Source organism: Panthera tigris, chromosome D1, assembly GCF_018350195.1.
Source record: "Panthera tigris isolate Pti1 chromosome D1, P.tigris_Pti1_mat1.1, whole genome shotgun sequence".
NCBI classification, from domain to species: domain Eukaryota; kingdom Metazoa; phylum Chordata; class Mammalia; order Carnivora; family Felidae; genus Panthera; species Panthera tigris.
The window spans coordinates 72571395-72589457 of record NC_056669.1 but is presented as its reverse complement, the minus strand read 5'-3'; the positions used below and the strand labels follow the sequence as shown (position 1 = coordinate 72589457).

Genomic DNA, 18063 nt, shown 5'->3' with positions numbered 1-18063 from the left:
TGCCCTTCTCTGTATTTTTTTATTTTGAAAATGTGGTAGTATCAAATAATATGTAAACTTTTCAAATTGGCTCTTTCAGCATATTGCCTGGAGGTCCATTCAAGTTGTTGTATCAATAGTTTGTTCCTTTTTATTACCAGGTAGTATTCCATAGTACAGATGTACCAACTTTTGTTTTGTTTTGTGTTGTTTTTTATTTTTTATTTATTATTTATTTATTTATTTATTTTAAATGTTTATTTATTTTTGAGACAGAGAGAGACAGAGCATGAACGGGGGAGGGTCAGAGAGAGAGGAAGACACAGAATCCGAAGCAGGCTCCAGGCTCTGAGCTGTCAGCACAGAGCCCGACGCGGGGCTCGAACTCACAGACCGCGAGATCATGATCTGAGCCGAAGTCGGACGCTTAACTGACTGAGCCACCCAGGCGCCCCTTGTGTTGTTTTTTAAATATGGGAGACTTTATGAATTTGCAAGCCTCCTTGTGCAGGGACCATGTTAATCTTCACTGTATTGTTCCCACTTTAGTGTATGTGCTGCCGAAGTGAGCACTGTATCACAGTTTTTTAAACCATTCACCTATTATAGAATATTTTGTTTCCAGTTTTTGTCTATTACAAAAACCTGCTCTGACCAATCATGCAGAAGCTTTTACAAGGATATATGCTTCATTTCTCTGAGATAAATGTCCAGGAATAGGATTGCTGGGTCATACTGGTAACCATGTATGGTTACCATGCTGGTTAAGTGAATGTTTATTTTTTAAAGAAATTCCCAAATTATTTTCCAGGATGCAGTTTCTCTGCATATTCACTAGCATTTGATATTGTCACTGTTTTTAATTTTAGATTCTAACATAATTTTTTAAATAGTGATGGTTTTATCAAATACATCTTTTGGCATTTATTGAAATAATTTCATGGTATTTCTTATTGGTTTTCTTGATGAATTATATTATTTTATCCTTAAATATACATATATTCTTTTCCCTTCAATGTTGCATTTTACTTTTGGTGGGGGTAGAGAATAGGAGAAGGAAGAAGAGGGGGAAACAGGGTCTCACTGGAATCTCCAAAGTGTATGAGACTGGTAATATAAAGATGGGAGGAGATGGCCAGGCAGATTGGATGGGAGGCCTCAAGATTCTTTTTTCTACTGATGTCTTTTTTTTTTTTTTTTTTTAATTTTTTTTTTCAACGTTTTTTTAAATTTATTTTTGGGACAGAGAGAGACAGAGCATGAACGGGGGAGGGGCAGAGAGAGAGGGAGACACAGAATCGGAAACAGGCTCCAGGCTCCGAGCCATCAGCCCAGAGCCTGACGTGGGGCTCGAACTCACAGACCGCGAGATCGTGACCTGGCTGAAGTCGGACGCTTAACCGACTGCGCCACCCAGGCGCCCCTTTTCTACTGATTTCTATACTCTAATGAAAATGATATGACATATATGTAAATGCCTAAAACATGGTATTTGGTAAATGTCAGTTGCTTTTCCTAGCAGAGTTCTCCACAGGCTAGGTTGTACCTAGATGTCATCATCCTTCTCCATCCAGGGAAAGAAGCTCACCTAGAAAACCAGGTCACTAAAAGTACAGTAGTTCGGATGATGCATTTGGCTAGTGGGCTCAGGTCAGGGTCTCACTGTCACCCCATCCTCCCCACTCCACTCTCCCAGGGATGGGCTGAGAGTAGTTTCCCAAATGGCTTCCCTGGGGCCTTGTCAGCTTTTCTCCAGAAGATTCCAAGTGGAGGGCTGTGGGTTGCAACTCTCCAGTGTATAGTCCTCTCCTTCACTTGTACAGAGAGAAGCAGACACATGTGCTGATTTTGCTGGCTGTCTTCAGGATCTCAACAGCCTTGCTGAGCTCAATATCTTAGAAATCCACATCATTCACAGCTAGGGTTTGGTCTCTTTTCTGAAGTCCTGTTCAGTGTGCATCAAGGTCAGGAATCATCTTGAAAAGAAGTCACCTAGCTGGGAGGCCCTTCCTCTTTGGATGTTAAGTCCCAGCTGAGCTCCAGGGGGCTTTGTCAGTGTGAGGACTGGGGGCAGAAACTGTGTCTCAGCTCATCGCTGTAGTGTGTATGGTGTACCATCTTCTGAGGAGGAATTCATGCTGGGGGATTCTCACAGGCATGTAGGAAAACCGCCAGGTAGTCATCATAAAGAATCTGGCTGTCCATCTCCAAAGCCCCATCAGCCACTTCAAGCTCTGCTCACTGCCAATTCTACGTATATGTTTTAAATGGTAAAAATATCAAACAGTACAAAAAGGGACACAAGAAAAAGTAAGTCTCTTCCCATTGCTATCACTGAAACAATCACCTTACCTGTTCTTGTGTTTTCATCTAGGGACTATACATATTTGTATTTATACATTAGTTTTATTTAGATAAAGTTGACAGAGTAAGTTTAACAAGTATAACGTGTTGATTTCATACTTAGGTATTGTGAAATGATTACTACAGTAGTATTAGTGAACAGCTCTATCACCTTACATAATTACTTTTTTGTGGTGAGAACATTTAAGATCTAGTCTCTTAGCAACTTTCAAGTATATAATACAGAATTGTTAACTATAACCACCATGCTGTATATTAGATCCCCACAACTTAAAACTGGATGTTTGTACTCTTTGATAAACATCTCCCCGTATCCCCCACCCTCTGGCATTTAGCATTCTACTCTGTTTCTATGAGTTATGAGTTTATATTCTGCATATAAGTGATATCACACAGTATTTATTTTTCTCTGACTTATTTCACTTAGCATAATGCCCTCAGGGTATATCCTTGTTGTCATAAGTGGCAGGATTTCCTTCTCCTGCATGACTAAATATTATTCTTATTTGTATGAGATATATATATATATATATATATATAATATACATTATTCTTATTTGTAGGAGATATATATGTATATATACACATATATGTATACATATATACATATGTACACAGACATACATATACATACACACATATACATATGTATATACATATACATGTATATATGTGTGTATATATATGTATATATCTCATATATCACTATATTTGAGATATATATATATATTCTCATATAGATATAGATACCTGTATCTATAGATATCTCACAACTTCTTTATTCACTCATCTATTGATGTGTTTTCTTGCTACTAATTAGTATCCTTTCATTTCAGTTTAAAGGACTCCTTTCAGCATTTCTTATAAGACAGGTCTAGCAGTGATAGACTTCCTTAGCTTTTGTTTTTCTGGAAAATTCTTTATTTCTTCTTCATTTCTGAAGGATAACTTTGCCAAATAGAGTATTCTTGGTTGGCAGGTTTTTTTCTTTTAGCAGTTTGAATATATCATCTCATTCTCTCTGAGGCTGTGAGGTGTCTGCTGAGATTCTGACTGCCTTATGGGGGAGGTTCCGTGTATGTTATAAGCTTCTTTTCTCTTCCTGCTTTTAAGATTCCTTTTTTAACTTTGATTTTTGACAATTTTATTATAATATGTCTTGGAGAGGATCTCTTTGAGTTCATTTGGTGACCTATGAGCTTCTTGAACTTGGATATCCAAATCTTTCACCAGATTTGGGCAGTTCTTAGCTATTATTTCTTTTCTATTTTTTTAAGTTTATTTATTTATTTTGAGAAAGAGAGCACAGGCACAGGAGAGAGAGAGGGAGAAAGAGAGAATCCCAAGCAGGCTCTGTGCTGTCAGTGAAGAGCCCAACTCAGGGCTTGAACTCACGAGCCATGAGATCATGACCTAAGCCAAAATCAAGAGGCAAACACTTAACCAACTGAGCCACCCAGGCGCCCCAGCCATTATTTCTTTAAATAACCTTTCTTCTCCCTTCTCACTCTGGAACTCCAGAATTCATAAATTATTTCTTTTGATGGTTTGCCATAATTCATGTAGGCTATCTTCACTCCTTTTCATCTTTTTTATTTTGTTCTCCTCTGACTACATAATTTCAAAGTTCCTATCTTCTAACAGATTCTCTCTTCTCAATCCATCCTGCCGTTGATGTGTCTATTGCAGTTTTCATTTCATTCATTGTATTCTCCAGCTCTAGAATTTTTTGTTTGGTTCTTTTTTGTGATTTCTATCTCTTTGTTAAACTTCTCATTTTGTTCAAGTACTGTTTTCTTGATTTCATCAAATTGCCTTTCTGTGTTTTCCTGTAGCTCACTGAGTTTCCCTAAAACAGGTATTTCAAATTATCTGTTGGGTAAATTGCAGGTCTCCATGTTGGGACTGAAAGATGATTGTGACTGATGATTGAGACTGAAAGACCCCCATGTCGAGACTGGTTACTGAAAGATGATTGTGATCCATGTTTCACATTCCTTGAAGTTTTATATTGCTCTCTCCATCTTTGAAAGAGCACTCACCTCCTCTAGTCTTTAATAGCTGCCTTTCCAATGCATCTAAACTTGTGTTTTTCCTCCAGCTGTACGCTAGAACTTCTTTGCTGGAAACCTGGACTTCTACAATAAGACGCTCTCAGCCATAAGTGATTGTATAAGATGCTGTTTTCCAGGGGATCCTGGACTGTGGCTGAGAGGGGAGGGAGTTGATTCATGGGCCACTGCAGGGTCCACACTGGGACCAACGTATGTACGCCTATTTCCCAATGCAACATGTGGATGAGACTTTTCCCAGGTCCACTGGCCTATGGTGCTGGATCCCACAGCTCCCACAAGAGCACTTTTGTCCATGGATAGATGCTAAATTATTGTTGTTGGGGGGGGGCACAAACAAGGGATATCTTATTCAACCATGATGCTCCCTATATATTAATAGTAGTATACCATATACTCAGTTCTGCATCTTGTGTTCCCCTTAATGTCTTGGAGACCATTCTATATCAGTACATAACATCTAGCTCATTCTTTTTAACAGCTGTATAGCATCCCATTGTAAGAGTATAATATAATTAAAAAAAATTTTTTTTAACTTTTATTTTATTTTTGAGAGACAGAGAGAGACCATGAGCAGAGGAGGGGCAGAGAGAGGGAGACACAGAATCCGAAGCAGGCTCCAGGCTCTGAGCTGTCAGCAGAGAGTCTGATGCGGGGCTCAAACCCACAAACCCTGAGATCATGACCAGAGCCAAAGTCGGACGCTCAACTGACTGAGCCATCCAGGCACCCCAAGTATGACATAATTTATCTATTCTTTTGTATTTAAATTGAGGCATAATTGACACATGACATTGTATTAGTTTCATGTATACAACAGAATGATTCAATATCTGTATATGTTGCAAAATACCACCATGATGTCTAGTTAACATCCATCACCACATGAACCTGTTCTTTTTTGATAGACATTTAGGTTGCATCCAGTCTTTTGTAACTATTGACAATGCTGCAGTGAATACTCTGGTACACAGGTCTTTATGTCTCTGTGTGAGCACTAATGTAAGATAAATTTCTAGCAGCGGAATTGCTAGGTCAAAAGATATATGCATTTAAAATGTAATAGCTGGGGCGCCTGGGTGGCTCAGTCGGTTGAGCGTCCGACTTCAGCTCAGGTCACGATCTCACGGTTCATGAGTTCGAGCCCCGCGTCAGGCTCTGGGCTGATGGCTCAGAGCCTGGAGCCTGCTTCCGATTCTGTGTCTCCCTCTCTCTCTGTCCCTCCCCCATTCATGCTCTGTCTCTCTCTGTCTCAAAAATAAATAAACATTAAAAAAAAAAAAAACAAATTAAAAAAAAAATAAATTGTAATAGCTGTCGCCAAATTGCCTTCAAAGAGACAACCATTTTGTAGTCCCACCAACAATGAATACGAATGTCTTTCTCTACAATGCACATTTTTGCCAACCTGTTATCTAAAAAAAATACTATCTTGGGGTGCCTGGGTGTCTCAGTTGGTTAAACGTCCAGCTCTTGATTTTGGCTCAGGTCATGATTTCACGGTTTGTGAGACTGAGCCCTGCGTCGGGCTCTGTGCTGTCAGCACAAAGCCTGCTTAGGATTCTCTCTCTCTGACCCTCCCCCACTCATTGTCTCCCCCCCCCATAAGTAAACATTAAAAAAAATAGTATCTCAATTTAATTTAATTTAATTTTTTTATTTAATATATGAAATTTATTGTCAAATTGGTTTTCATACAACACCCAGTGCTCATCCCAAAAGGTACCCTCCTCAATACCCATCACCCACCCTCCCCTCCCTCCCACCCCCCATCAACCCTCAGTTTGTTCTCAGTTTTTAACAGTCTCTTATGCTTTCTCAATTTAATTTTAATCTGCATTTCTCCTATTACGAGATGTTTGAGTATCTTTCATTTGTTTAAAAGACACTTGTATTACTTTTCTGTGAACTGTGTTCGTATCTTTTGCCTATTTCGTTATTATCTTAAATTAACATTTAAGAATAAAAACACAACTGGGGTACCTGAGTGACTGAAGTGTCTGACTCTTGACCTTGGCTCAATGATCTTGCATTTTGTGAGTTTGAGTCCTGCATCAGACTCTGCGCTGATGGTGTGGAGCCTGCTTGGGATTGTGTCTCTCCTTCTCTGCCCCTCACCTGTTTGTGCTCTATCTCAAAATAAATAAATAAACTTAAAAAGAAAAGAATAAAAACACAACTTTCTTATTGTCATTTGCTCAAGCACCTCCTCAAAGGCAAGAGGTCCTTTCAGACAGGTGTTTAGTGTTCTCCACAATCACACCAACCCTTTCTTTCTTTCGAGATTTTGAAACAATTTTATTTAAGCATTTTCTAAATTTTTTTTAACGTTTATTCATTTTTGAGACAGAGAGAGACAGAGCATGAATGGGGGAAGGTCAGAGAGAGAGGGAGACACAGAATCTGAAACAGGCTCCAGGCTCTGAGCTGTCAGCACAGAGCCCGATGCGGGGCTTGAACTCACAGACCGCGAGATCATGACCTGAGCCGAAGTCGGACGCCCAACCGACTGAGCCACCCAGGCGCCCCATATTTAAGCATTTTCTATACTCATCGTGGGGCTCAAACCCATGACCCTGAGGTCAAGAGCCACACATTCCACAGACTGAGCCAGCTAGGTGTCCCCCTGCCCCCACCCACCCCCCACTTCCTTCTTGTAACTCATACCAACCTCCTTCCCCAATACCACTGTTTGTCTCAAGGAAGGGAACCTTTATGGTCTCTTCAACATCCCATACCCTTCCCATGAGCCTGTGTTTGCTCTCCCATCCTTCTCTTCTGGGGTGCTCTCTTCTCAGTCAAACCTGAGCAGTCCTTCTGGGCCCAACTGATTTTCACCTGTCTGGGGTGCTTTTCTGAATAACAGTGCCCATACTACCTACAGTTTCCTCTTTCCACTCACTACAGCCTATGCCGCTTGAAGGTTCGGCTTGACATCTCCCAGAGCCCAGCTTCCTTTCTGTTCATGCTCAGCGTACAGGGGTGTCAGTGCGGAAAGGGTTGTATGCACTTTTTCAGCATTTATTGAATGCACACAGGAGCCAGGCACTGTTCCAAGCACTGGGAATATGGCAGTATATGGGACAGAGCAAGGTCCCTCTTATCATGCAGTAGACATTTTAGTGTGTGTGTGTGGGGGGGGAGGGGCTGATATACAACATACAAGGCAATAAACACACACACATGCATAAGAATATCAATTAAGTGCACACAAGTAATGGGATGGTGAAGGGAGGAGAAGGGCCTCTTTTGGACAAAGGGGTCAGGGGACGGATCCCCCAGGAGCTGAGTTCCCAGCATAGGCCTGACTATGAGAAGGCTGCAGCCATGTAAAGAACTTCCCAGAGCCCCCACTAAAGGCCCGGACTGTAGGGTCTGCTCTTCTAAAGACAGACAGATGCAGCCAGGTCCACAGTGTCTCTTTCTGTCACTTGACAGGAATTAAAGGCAGAAAAAGCCTACAATCCCGGTAACTTCAGGGCTGTGTGAGTGTGTGAGGTGTGTGAGGAGAGAACCTGCCCTCTCCTGCTTCATATCCCAGCTGAAAACTTGGGAAAATGAAATCACGCTTGACCTGGCATTAATAGAGCACCTGCTGGGGGCCAGGGGCCAATTACTCTACACCATAGAAACTTCATAGAATCTACCCAACGATCTCTTGTGGTACTTACTATTGACTTTATTTTACAGAGAAAGGAACACACCGAGGCTCGGAATATGGATGGAACCTGTTTAGGTTTGCATGGTTCAGAAAGAACTCCAGAAGTTCCTGGAGGCACATTTGTCGTGGAAGTCGGGTGGGGCTTACTGGAGCGTTCGGGGTGCACCTAGTTTCCGGAGTTTGCCCGAGGCGCCCCAACAGCGGCCCTCGGCCCCGCCCGGGTCTCGGGGCCTCAGGGCCTCAGGGGCCAAGGGGCGCGCGGCGGGCGCGCCCGGGCCGGCCGGCGGGGGGCGGGGAAGGCGCGGGGACAAAGGCCGCGGCCACCGCGCTCGGGTCGGCCGGTGCGGCGAACCCCCGCGGCCGCGCCGTAACTGGGGACTGCCCGGACGTCGCCGCGCGCCGCGATGGAGCGCCCCGGGTCGCCGCCCGGGCCCGCGCAGGCCGAGCCCGCCGGCCCGCCGCCCGCGCCGCCCCCTCCCCCGCCTCCGCCCCCGCCCCCTCTCCCCCGCCCCGCGGCGGCCGCGGCGGCTCCGCGCTCGGCGAACATGGCGGCGGCGGCGGTCGGGCGGGACACTTTACCTGAGCACTGGTCCTACGGCGTGTGCCGGGACGGCCGCGTCTTCTTCATCAAGTGCGGCGCGGGCAAGCGGGCACGCGGGCACGCGGGCGGGGGCGCGGGCCGGGAGGGGTGCGGGGCCGGGCGGGCGCCCCCAGAGCGGCGGCGGCGCTAACAGGTGCACCTCTCTCCCGCAGTGACGAGCTCCGCCGCACGACCTGGCTGCACCCGCGCACCGGGGAGCCCGTCAACTCGGGCCACATGATCCGCTCAGGTAGGCGCGGGGCAGGCGGGGTGGGGGGCGGCACTCGGGGGGCGCGCGCCCGGGCGGCCCAAGTTTGACCTGACTCTTTTTGGCATTTCCGCAGACCTGCCCCGCGGCTGGGAGGAGGGCTTCACGGAGGAGGGCGCCAGCTACTTCATCGAGTGAGTGACCGGGGCGCCGCGCTGGGCTCGCACCTGTGCAGCGGGGCCCGACCGGTTCCCGCCGCGCGCCCCCGCCTCCCGCCTCCCGCCTCCCGCCTCCCGCGCGGGTCCCGGGCGAGTTGGCGCGCACAGCGCCGCGGCCGCTCTCTTGTGGGGTTTTGTGTGCTGGAGTTGTGTGGCGGGCACGGGGAGGGGGTCGGTGGGGTCCGTATCTCCGCGGGGGGCCGGAATCCGGCCGGCAGGGGAGGCGGGGGCCGCAAACTACCCGCTGGTCCTGTAGTTGGGAGGGATTCGGGCCCGGGTGTGAGGGCCCGGACACGCCTCCCCGCTGGGGTCTCGGGCCGCACGGAGCCGGGAGGTGCCCCACCGGGGTGGGGGGTTGCGCCTGGGGTCCGAGTACTGGGGTCTGGGGAGTGGGGAGTAGATAGGGAGGGGAGCGGGGAGTAGAGAGGACGCTTTGGTTTCGACCTCGTTCTCTGGGACGGTGGCGGAGAGTCGGAACCTCGGCCCCCTCCCCATCCTGAGCGCGGGCCTGCAGGGGAGGGGTGAGCGTGGGGGAGGGAACCCATCGGCCAATAATATTCCTCGAGCACTGTGCGCCTCTGAAAGCCGGTGCTCCACAGGGACAGTCACTCTTGTCTCCGCTAGTCAAGCGGTAGCTGTTCCGAAAAAGCCCGCGAGCGTTGTGCCACTAGCCAGGTTACCCTAGACCTGGGTCTGTAGAGATGAAATCCGGGGAGCCGTAAGCCAGGGCGCGGTGCAGCAGCGAGCACCAGTGGGGCCCTTACTTTCCCACTCTGGGCGTGTACCTGTGTTGCCCCGTTTCTCTGTAACCGTCTGTGTGCTCGCCAGTCAGCTCCATGAGGTCAGGAGCAGCTTTTGATCCTTTGCCCAGTGCCTGGCACAGAGTAGGCACTCGGTAAATCTTTGTTTACTGAATGAATTAACTAGCCAAGGTCTGGACGGTGGTCTGACTCTTACTTTTGGGGGCCTGTGAGTCAGAATTCTTTTCTTCAACTCGGGAACACTGCTAGTCGGTAGCGGAGCAGCATAGTCGAAGCTAAGATGGTCACAGAAAATCCCAGATCCTCCTATCCTGGTTTGGGCTCTTGCAGGATGTTTGAAATTCTGGTGGATGAGATTTATACAAGTGAACACTGGGACTGGCTGGGGTCCTGCTGTCCTGCCTCACCTCTGTGTTTGAGAGAGAAGTTGAGGAGCTGGCTGGAACCTTAGAACCTCCCAGTTAGTGGGCCTGTGTGGCTCATACTGCATTTTATTGATCTTTATTAGATTTCTCCTTGTGTGTTTCTCATTGTTCTAGGCATTGGAAGTGCAGAAATGAATGAGGCAGACAAGATCTGGTTGCTCATGGAGCTTGAAGTCTAGTGGGAAGAGGGAGCAGACAATAAGGAAAAAAAAAAACTAAACAAAAAAACTAAACAACTCCTCCCCCCTCCCCCAAACAAGAATAATGTCAGTGGTAACTACTGTGCAGAAAATGAAAATAACATCATGTGATATCAAGTGACTGGGTGGTATGGTTGGATTGAGAGATCAGTGCTGTTTCTGAATAGGTGACATTTAAGGTAAAGTTTGGATAACAGGAAAGAGCCATCCTTGTGTTGATGAGGTGGCAAAGCATTTCCAGAAGAGAACAGCCAATTCTGTTTTTTTTTTTTAATTGTTTTTAACGTTTATTTGTTTTTGAGAGACAGAGACAGACAGCACGAGCAGGGGAGGGGCAGAGAGAGAGGGAGACACAGAATATGAAGCAGGCTTCAGGCTGTGAGCTGTCAGCACAGAGCCTGATGTGAGGCTTGAACCCACAAACTGTGAGATCATGACCTGAGCTGAAGTTGGACGCTTAACCAACTGAGCCACCCAGGCGCCCCATAGAACAGTCAGTTCTATTAAAGTAAGGGCTGTAAAGCTTCAAGTTCAAGTTCGAAGAGTGGAGAGGCCAGTGTGGCTGGAATGTGGTGAACAAAGGAGAAAGTAGCAACAGAAGAGGTTACAGATAGGAAAGAGCTAAATGGTGTAGAGCCAGAGGAAGGGGCTTTAAACTTTATTTTAAGCCCAGCGAGAAATTATTGGAGGGTTTGAAGCAGGGGAGCAATGTGATTTGATTTGCATTTTTAGAAAGACCATTCTACCTGCTATAGAGTGGACTGTATGTAGGTGGGTAACTGGTAGGGGCAGGATAGTAGTAGCAGGCTGTTGCTGTAGTCCAGGCAGGAGTTAATGATGATTTGAATGAGGGTGTAGTACTGGAGAGAAAGAGAAGTAGTCAGATTCAGACTTGATGATTTGGATGCAGTCTGTGAGAGAAAGAGAAAAGTCAAAGATGACTCCCAGAGGCTTAAGTACCTGAGTGGATGGTACTCATATCATTGAGATGGGAGGGCTGTGGGGAGGAGTGTTTGGAGTGGAGGAGAGCATGAGATCTTGTTTTGACATTTGAGATATGAATATGTCAACTAGTCAGATGCTCAGGAGAGAGAGGATTGAAGAGCTATATTTAAGTATTATAGCTGGTATTCAAGGCCACAAGATTAACTGAACTCACCTTGAATGAGAGTGTAGACAGAAAAGATGACCTAAGCCTTGGGACATAGTAACATTTAGAGGTTGGGAAAAGAGGTGGATCCAGCAAAGGAAACAGAAGCTAGGAGAAAACCCAGTAGAATGAGTGGGTCACAGAAGCTTGAAGGACAATACTTGACTGGAGTAGGTGGAAGAGAAAACAGGGGTATGGAAGTAGAAGAGAAAACAGGGGTATGGAAGTAGAAGAGAAAACAGGGGTATGGAAGTGGAGTCCATAAGTATAGGTGAATCTTTCAGGCAGTTTGGTTATGAAGTGGGGTTGAGACATTAGCTGAGGATTAGAGGGGTTGTAGGTTTGAGGTGGGGGGGGGTCTGTTTTTTTAGTGAGAGATGATAGAGCATGTTGTGTTTTTCTGGGAATGATCCAGGAGAGAGGGAGAAGTGGATGATGTAGGAAAGAGATGGGACAGTTGCTGGAGCAGTGTTTCTGAGGGGATGAATGGGAAGGGATCCGGAGCTTAAGTCTCACTGGTCCCAGCTGGGAATAGGGCCTTTCACCCATTTTACGGGAGGAAGGACTGTCCATGCCAGAGCCCATGCTGGGAGGTTGATAGGTTCAGTGAGGGGAGAGGTAGGTGTTCCTGTCTGATGGTATCTGTCTTTTCCATGAAGTACTAGGCTAAGTCTTGAGTTGGGGGACTTGAGGGCTGGGTAGGACTCTATCAGCCGTTACCACAGCCTCCCGACCTTCATCTCTTCTGCTGACTCTTCTGTGGTAACTCTGTGAAGTTCCCAGTGATTATCCTATAGCAAGTCCTGGCTCCCCACCCTAAGGGTCCTCCCAGGCCTAGGGGAAAGCAGTGTCTGTCTGGTCCCCTACCTTCAAAGGCCAGCCATATGGGAGGCTGGGACACTGTGGCAGCTGACTGTATTTCCTATCTCCTTTTGAGACAACTTCTTGAGAGAGATTTAAGGGCTTGGGAGTGATTGTTTTCCTTTTCCTCACATAAAAAATGCTTTGCTTTAGTCAGTCAGCTTTCTTAGATTTGCCATGATCACTTCTGAATGCTCTTTTTTTTTTTTGTATCCTTCTCTAATATGGCTCAGTGAGAGGGAGCATTGGAACAGCTGGGTTCCCCCCCCCCCCCCCCCCCCCCCCACGCAATGGATCCTTGGTCTGGAAAGTTGTGTGAGGTTTTCAGGATCCACCAGTTGCTCCTGGTATTTAGCAGATGTTTGATACCCTCCAGAGTACATTGCTTCTTCTTTTTAAAAATCGTTTCTTGGGGTGCCTGGGTGGCGCAGTCGGTTAAGCGTCCGACTTCAGCCAGGTCACGATCTCGCGGTCCGTGAGTTCGAGCCCCGCGTCAGGCTCTGGGCTGATGGCTCGGAGCCTGGAGCCTGTTTCCGATTCTGTGTCTCCCTCTCTCTCTGCCCCTCCCCCGTTCATGCTCTGTCTCTCTCTGTCCCAAAAATAAATAAAAAAACGTTGAAAAAAAAAATTAAAAAAAAATCGTTTCTTTAATCCAGGTTCTTTAGCCCTGCTGTACATGAGAAAATCCAGAGTATTTTATTTTAAAGTAATCTCTACCCAATGTGGGGCTCGAACTCAGGACCCTGAGATTCAGAGCCTCATGCTTTACCAACTGAGCCAGTCAGGCACCCCCACCGTACATTTCTTATTTTTTTAAAAAAAATTTAATGTTTATTATTCATTTTTGAGAGAGAGAGAGTAGGAGAGAGGGAGACACAATCCAAAACAGGCTCCAGGCTCCAGGCTCTGAGCTGTCAGCATAGAGTCCGAAACGGGGCTCGAGCCCATGAGCCGTGAGATCATGACCTGAGCCAAAGTCAGATGCTTAACTGACTGAGCCACCCAGGTGCCCCCACAGAACATTTCTTAAGCCATAAAAACTTGAGCTAAGGCAGAACATTTTGGTTTTGATTTCTGCACTTTGGGTTCACTTTTGGATTAGAGGCAAAACATAAGAGGAATCTACTCCTGCTTCCCCCAGTTCTAGACTTGGTGATGCTACTATCCTTTTTAAGAAGGCTTCTTGTTCTCTAAAACTTTTCTACTTTCCCATGGGTCTCTCATCCAGGTAGCAAGATATAATATTAATGGAGATAATAGTGTCATTAACAGCAACAGCAACAATAGTAGTAGCAATTATGTAATAGCCTCTTCTTTTCAAGTCTGAAAAATTCCAAGAACTGTTTTATAACTATTATGTGATTAAATTTCACAACAATTTGTTGAGGTAGGAGCTGTTACTAGTCCCAGTTTACTGATGTGGAAACTCATAGTAATCTTGGCATTCCAAAAGCAAAGGGCAGGTGGTTTTTTTCTGGTACCTTTTCTTACTTGATGCCTGTAGCAGCAGAAGAGCAGAGATTATCCTGTTCTTCAGATGATGAAACTCAGGTCCATGAGGGTTCAGTGATTTGGCTGGAGTGCTTAGACCTGGGACCAAAAGTAGGTCTTCAGTCTCTAATAACCACAGCAGTGGTGGTAGCTCTGACCCCAGGTCACAGGTGAGAGCCACCACTGATACTTGAAGGAGCCTGTGCCAGGTGCCATTGCTCTAAGTCAGGCTGTTCAAGGCTCACAGGGCCAGAGTTCTTCTTTGCTTTTGCTGAGGATTGAGGTACCTGAGAAAGGCAGCAGCTCTTGGTTTCCTGAGCTGATTGGTAGTGGTGCAAGTGTCTGATTAGTAAGCAATGGAAGACATTAATTATTAATTAGTAAAAGCAGTTTGGCAGGCACAGCCTTTTCAAACGTGAGACCCCAGAGAGTAAAGTTCTAGAACAGGCCTTGAATGCAAGAATGTTACACTGGGCTGGTCTTTGGGGGTTTTGTGGCACCCCGTGGGTTGGCTTCTCCTTACAGCAGTCTTTGAATAGGTCCTGAGTTGATAAAGAGAATGAATGGCAGAGAGGAGGGGTCTTGGCGACCGTGCCTGTGCCAAGATTGCTCCTTGAAGGCTGGTATCCTGTTCTGCATCTCTGAGACTTTGGTATCGAGCCCAGCTCTGGGCTCTGAGTAGGCACTTGGTATTTATTGAAGCAGTAATGTTTTGAGGGACTCAGTGAGTTTAGTAAATATTCCAGGTCTTGCAAAACTCCTTGTTGGGGAAGAGATCAGGGGTTTGGGGGGGGACTGGGCAAGGTAAAAGATGCGAAGCAGCCCAGAACTATGCCTGTTACATCTGGTGCCTGGATCCCAGGCTTCTCGGATGTAGATGCTTGTTGTCAAGAACAGTGCTTGTAGGATCTGGCCTCCTCTGGCTTCTTCACTTCTAACCTCATGCTCTGCATCTGGAGAGTGGGATATCTGTTGGTGTTCCCTTGCTGGTTGTCTCCCTCCTTGGTGCCAGGCCCTGGTGTCCTCTTCTAGCTTTAGGTTCCTCAGTTTTAGTTTTGGAGCTTTGCAGGGCCAGCCTATGTAGGTGCCATTCTCCTTGTGGGTGCCCATGCCCAAGTGAGACCGGTGAGGCTAATGGGAAAAACATTTCTGAGGCTTGAAGCAAGACCGACTTTCCCCTCCCCAGCCCTTTGGACTGCAGCAGGTCCTGGCTGCATGATTTGCAGGACTCCGTGCAAAATGAAAGTGCAGGGCCACTTGTTCAAAAAGCCAGAAAAAGGTGCCTTTAAATGTATTAAAGTATAAAACTTTTTCCTTTCTTCTGTAGTTTTCCCCTCAACTTGTCATGGTATTTTTTATTGGCTATTCAATGTCATACTAAGTAAAAACAAATAATAAAAATTTAAATTATTATCATGACTCTCAGGTTTATCTCTATATTGTGGAATACCATGTTTTGAATGCAAATATGAGGGTAATGACCTTGTACACTGAGCCACCACCACCATGCCCACTCTGACCCACCACAGGGCAAGAGTGCTGGTGGTCAGGCTCTCCTGGACAGGAATGAGGAGCAGGACGGCTGGGTGGGGCTTGGGGCTCTAGGTGGCTGGGAATTAAGAACATGTCCCAGGGAGGCAGGGAGTGGGGATCAGGCCTGAGCCAAGGCCTTAAGCTAAACTCCTTCGGAAGAGTTATTCTTCTAGAGATAATGCTAAATATCTAGAGTGTGTTTTTGTATTCGGCAAACCCATTTTCTCTGAAATTTAAAAAAAAAATTAATGTTTATTTTTGAGAGAGAGAGAGAGAGAGAGAGAGAGAGAGCGAGCATGAGCAGGGAAGGGCAGCAAGAGAGGGAGACACAGAATCCGAAGTAGGCTCCAGGCTCCGAGCTGTCAGCACAGAGCCTGATGGTTCAAATTCACAAACCGTGAAATCATGACCTGAGCTGAAGTTGAGACACTTAACCTTAACCGACTGAGCCACCCAGCCGCCCCTTCTCTGAAAGTTAGAGAGGAGTTGGGGAATGAAGGCTGAACCAGGGATGACAGAATATCAGCCCACCCTCAGTGGGCTGTAAGGCACCAGGTATAGAAGGCCCTTGGGAAAAGTCTGTGAATACTGGAAGGGCCAGGCAGCTGCACTCTTGAGATTTAATTATGCCATCATGCAAGGGACAGCTTTCAAGGCCCCTCTGGGAAGAAGTCTATCTTGTCTGCCACATTTTTCTCCCCAGACAAATGTTGGACTTCATGTTAGTAAAATTTGTCTTATACAGTGCCAACCTGTTGGTTCATTTATATGCCATCTTTCTCATTTGTCATCTTTCTCATCGCTGGGAACAGTAGTCCCAGAAACTTTATTTCAAACCTGAAAGCAACAATCGTGTAAAGAATTTCTGTGAAACTGCAGCATACATCTACTTAAACTGGAAATTCTGAAGCCTCTTGTTGAAAGTTAAGAAAAGGCTCTCCCAGCTTGGCAAGTTTTGGCATAACCCCACACTTTACGTTTCGTTTCCTGGTTATTTTATCAAGAGTGAAAACTGGCGCAGGGATTGAAACGTTAGGTCCTGTGTATAAGGAACAACGGTGGTGTTGTGCAGAAAGCAGAAGGAAGGATTAAGAGCTGTGATTTGTATCACGCTCTCAAAACCATCCCAGAAAAGATCTGGGAAAACCTCTTTAAGAAAAACAGTTGCAAGTTGCTTCTTTATTAAGGCTCTTTACCCTTGGGAGGGATGTGTTTCAGAGAAAGGACAGGGATGGATGGTGGGAGAGGTGCTACTCCGGATTTACAGTGCTGTGTGTGTGAAGAGGGTGGGTGTAGGTTTCAGGTGCATTGATATAACTTTGTCCATTCTCTCGATATTTATGGGAGTAAACTGTGGGCTTCTTAAAATAGGGCTTCAGAAAAAGGAGCCTCTTTGAGAAAGCACATCACAATGTGGATTATTTTGTGATTTAATGAGGTGTTGGCTCCCGTTTTCCTGTCTCTTCAGAAGAGAGCATGGGTTTGAATCTCTCTGCTCAGTAAACTGGCATGGTGTCTTGCATAAGTATTGGCAGAGGGAGAAACGTGGAGGAATATGGTTTTATTTGCCTTTTGTTTTTAAGTGGCTGTCGAAACATTTGTTTCAATTTTCTGAAACGAGAAGTGTTTTGGGTTAATGTTTCATTGTTTACAGAGTGCTTCATGAATGTTATCTGGTTGGAGGCTCACAATTATTGCATTTTTTTCATGCAGAAAAGTGGGCTCAGAGGGGAAAATGACTTCCTAAAGCTGCATGCTGTGTTAGGTCAGCCTTTTCAGGGTTCAGAGAAGAGGTGGACAATTCGTTGTCTCAGACAAGGGCTTCTCAGATTTTTCAACCACAGACAAATGACAGAAGAGGATGAAGTCCAACTTGCCTGGGAGATTGGATGGTAGTAAACGTCCTCAAAATGTGGGTACTATCCAAAACTCCATGTAGACTTTACCCTCAATTTAACTTACTATAAAATTCCTTCCTGTATTTTCTGTTAAGATCAAGATGCATCATGTTTGTCGTATGGCTTTGTGGTTTCCTAAACAGAAACATATACTCTTGGGTACACCAATTCCCCTGTTCAGTCTTAAGGGACAGGGAAGTGTAGGGAGACTGCTCATTGGTCTTCCAGTCTCTCTGAGTGATGCGTCTCCGAAGAGGAATGTACAGGCCCCAAGGAAGACAACATCAGCAGCTGTTGTGATCTCAGGTCGTCTTTTGCCTGAACTGAGTTGTGCCAGACCACCCCTCTGTCTCCCATCTAGCCTACTCCCGGTCACCTGGATGCTGGCCAGGTTTTTCTGGAAGCCAAAGCATAGCACAACTTAATCATGAAGAAAAATGTATAGGGGTTGTATATGTGGTGGGAGTGTGTTTAAAGAGGCAGTGGGTACGTGCATGGGCAGGTGCATGGGCTCCAGATTCTCAGATTCTAATTCCAGTCCCACCAGTTACAGCTCCCTGTCCTTGGTAAGTTACCTACTCCTTTCAAGCCTTTTCTCCTCACCAATGAAATAGGGATAAATGTGGGGATTGCATGAATTAATTGATGTAAATGGTTTTGCA

The 18063-nt window shown here is 46.0% G+C and overlaps 1 protein-coding gene and 2 non-coding genes across 5 annotated transcripts in view; 1 reads left to right on the top strand and 2 right to left on the bottom strand.

Annotated features, from left to right (window-relative positions):
* Positions 1 to 446: 446 nt before the first annotated feature.
* LOC122231562 lies at positions 447 to 552 on the bottom strand. Its single transcript, XR_006208830.1, has one exon. It is a non-coding gene; the product is annotated as a U6 spliceosomal RNA (small nuclear RNA).
* An 8069-nt stretch (positions 553 to 8621) lies between these two features.
* The window catches only part of PLEKHA7 (pleckstrin homology domain containing A7), a 219311-nt gene continuing 209869 nt past the window's right edge, over positions 8622 to 18063 (top strand). For all 3 annotated transcript variants that reach the window (XM_042958733.1, XM_042958732.1, XM_042958730.1), the window contains exons 1-3: positions 8622 to 8707; positions 8830 to 8906; positions 9001 to 9058. In XM_042958733.1, coding sequence (XP_042814667.1) covers positions 8622 to 8707; positions 8830 to 8906; positions 9001 to 9058 — 221 coding nt within the window. The remainder of the gene's footprint in view (positions 8708 to 8829; positions 8907 to 9000; positions 9059 to 18063) is intronic.
* Positions 13194 to 13266, bottom strand: TRNAQ-CUG. Its single transcript has one exon. It is a non-coding gene; the product is annotated as a tRNA-Gln (tRNA).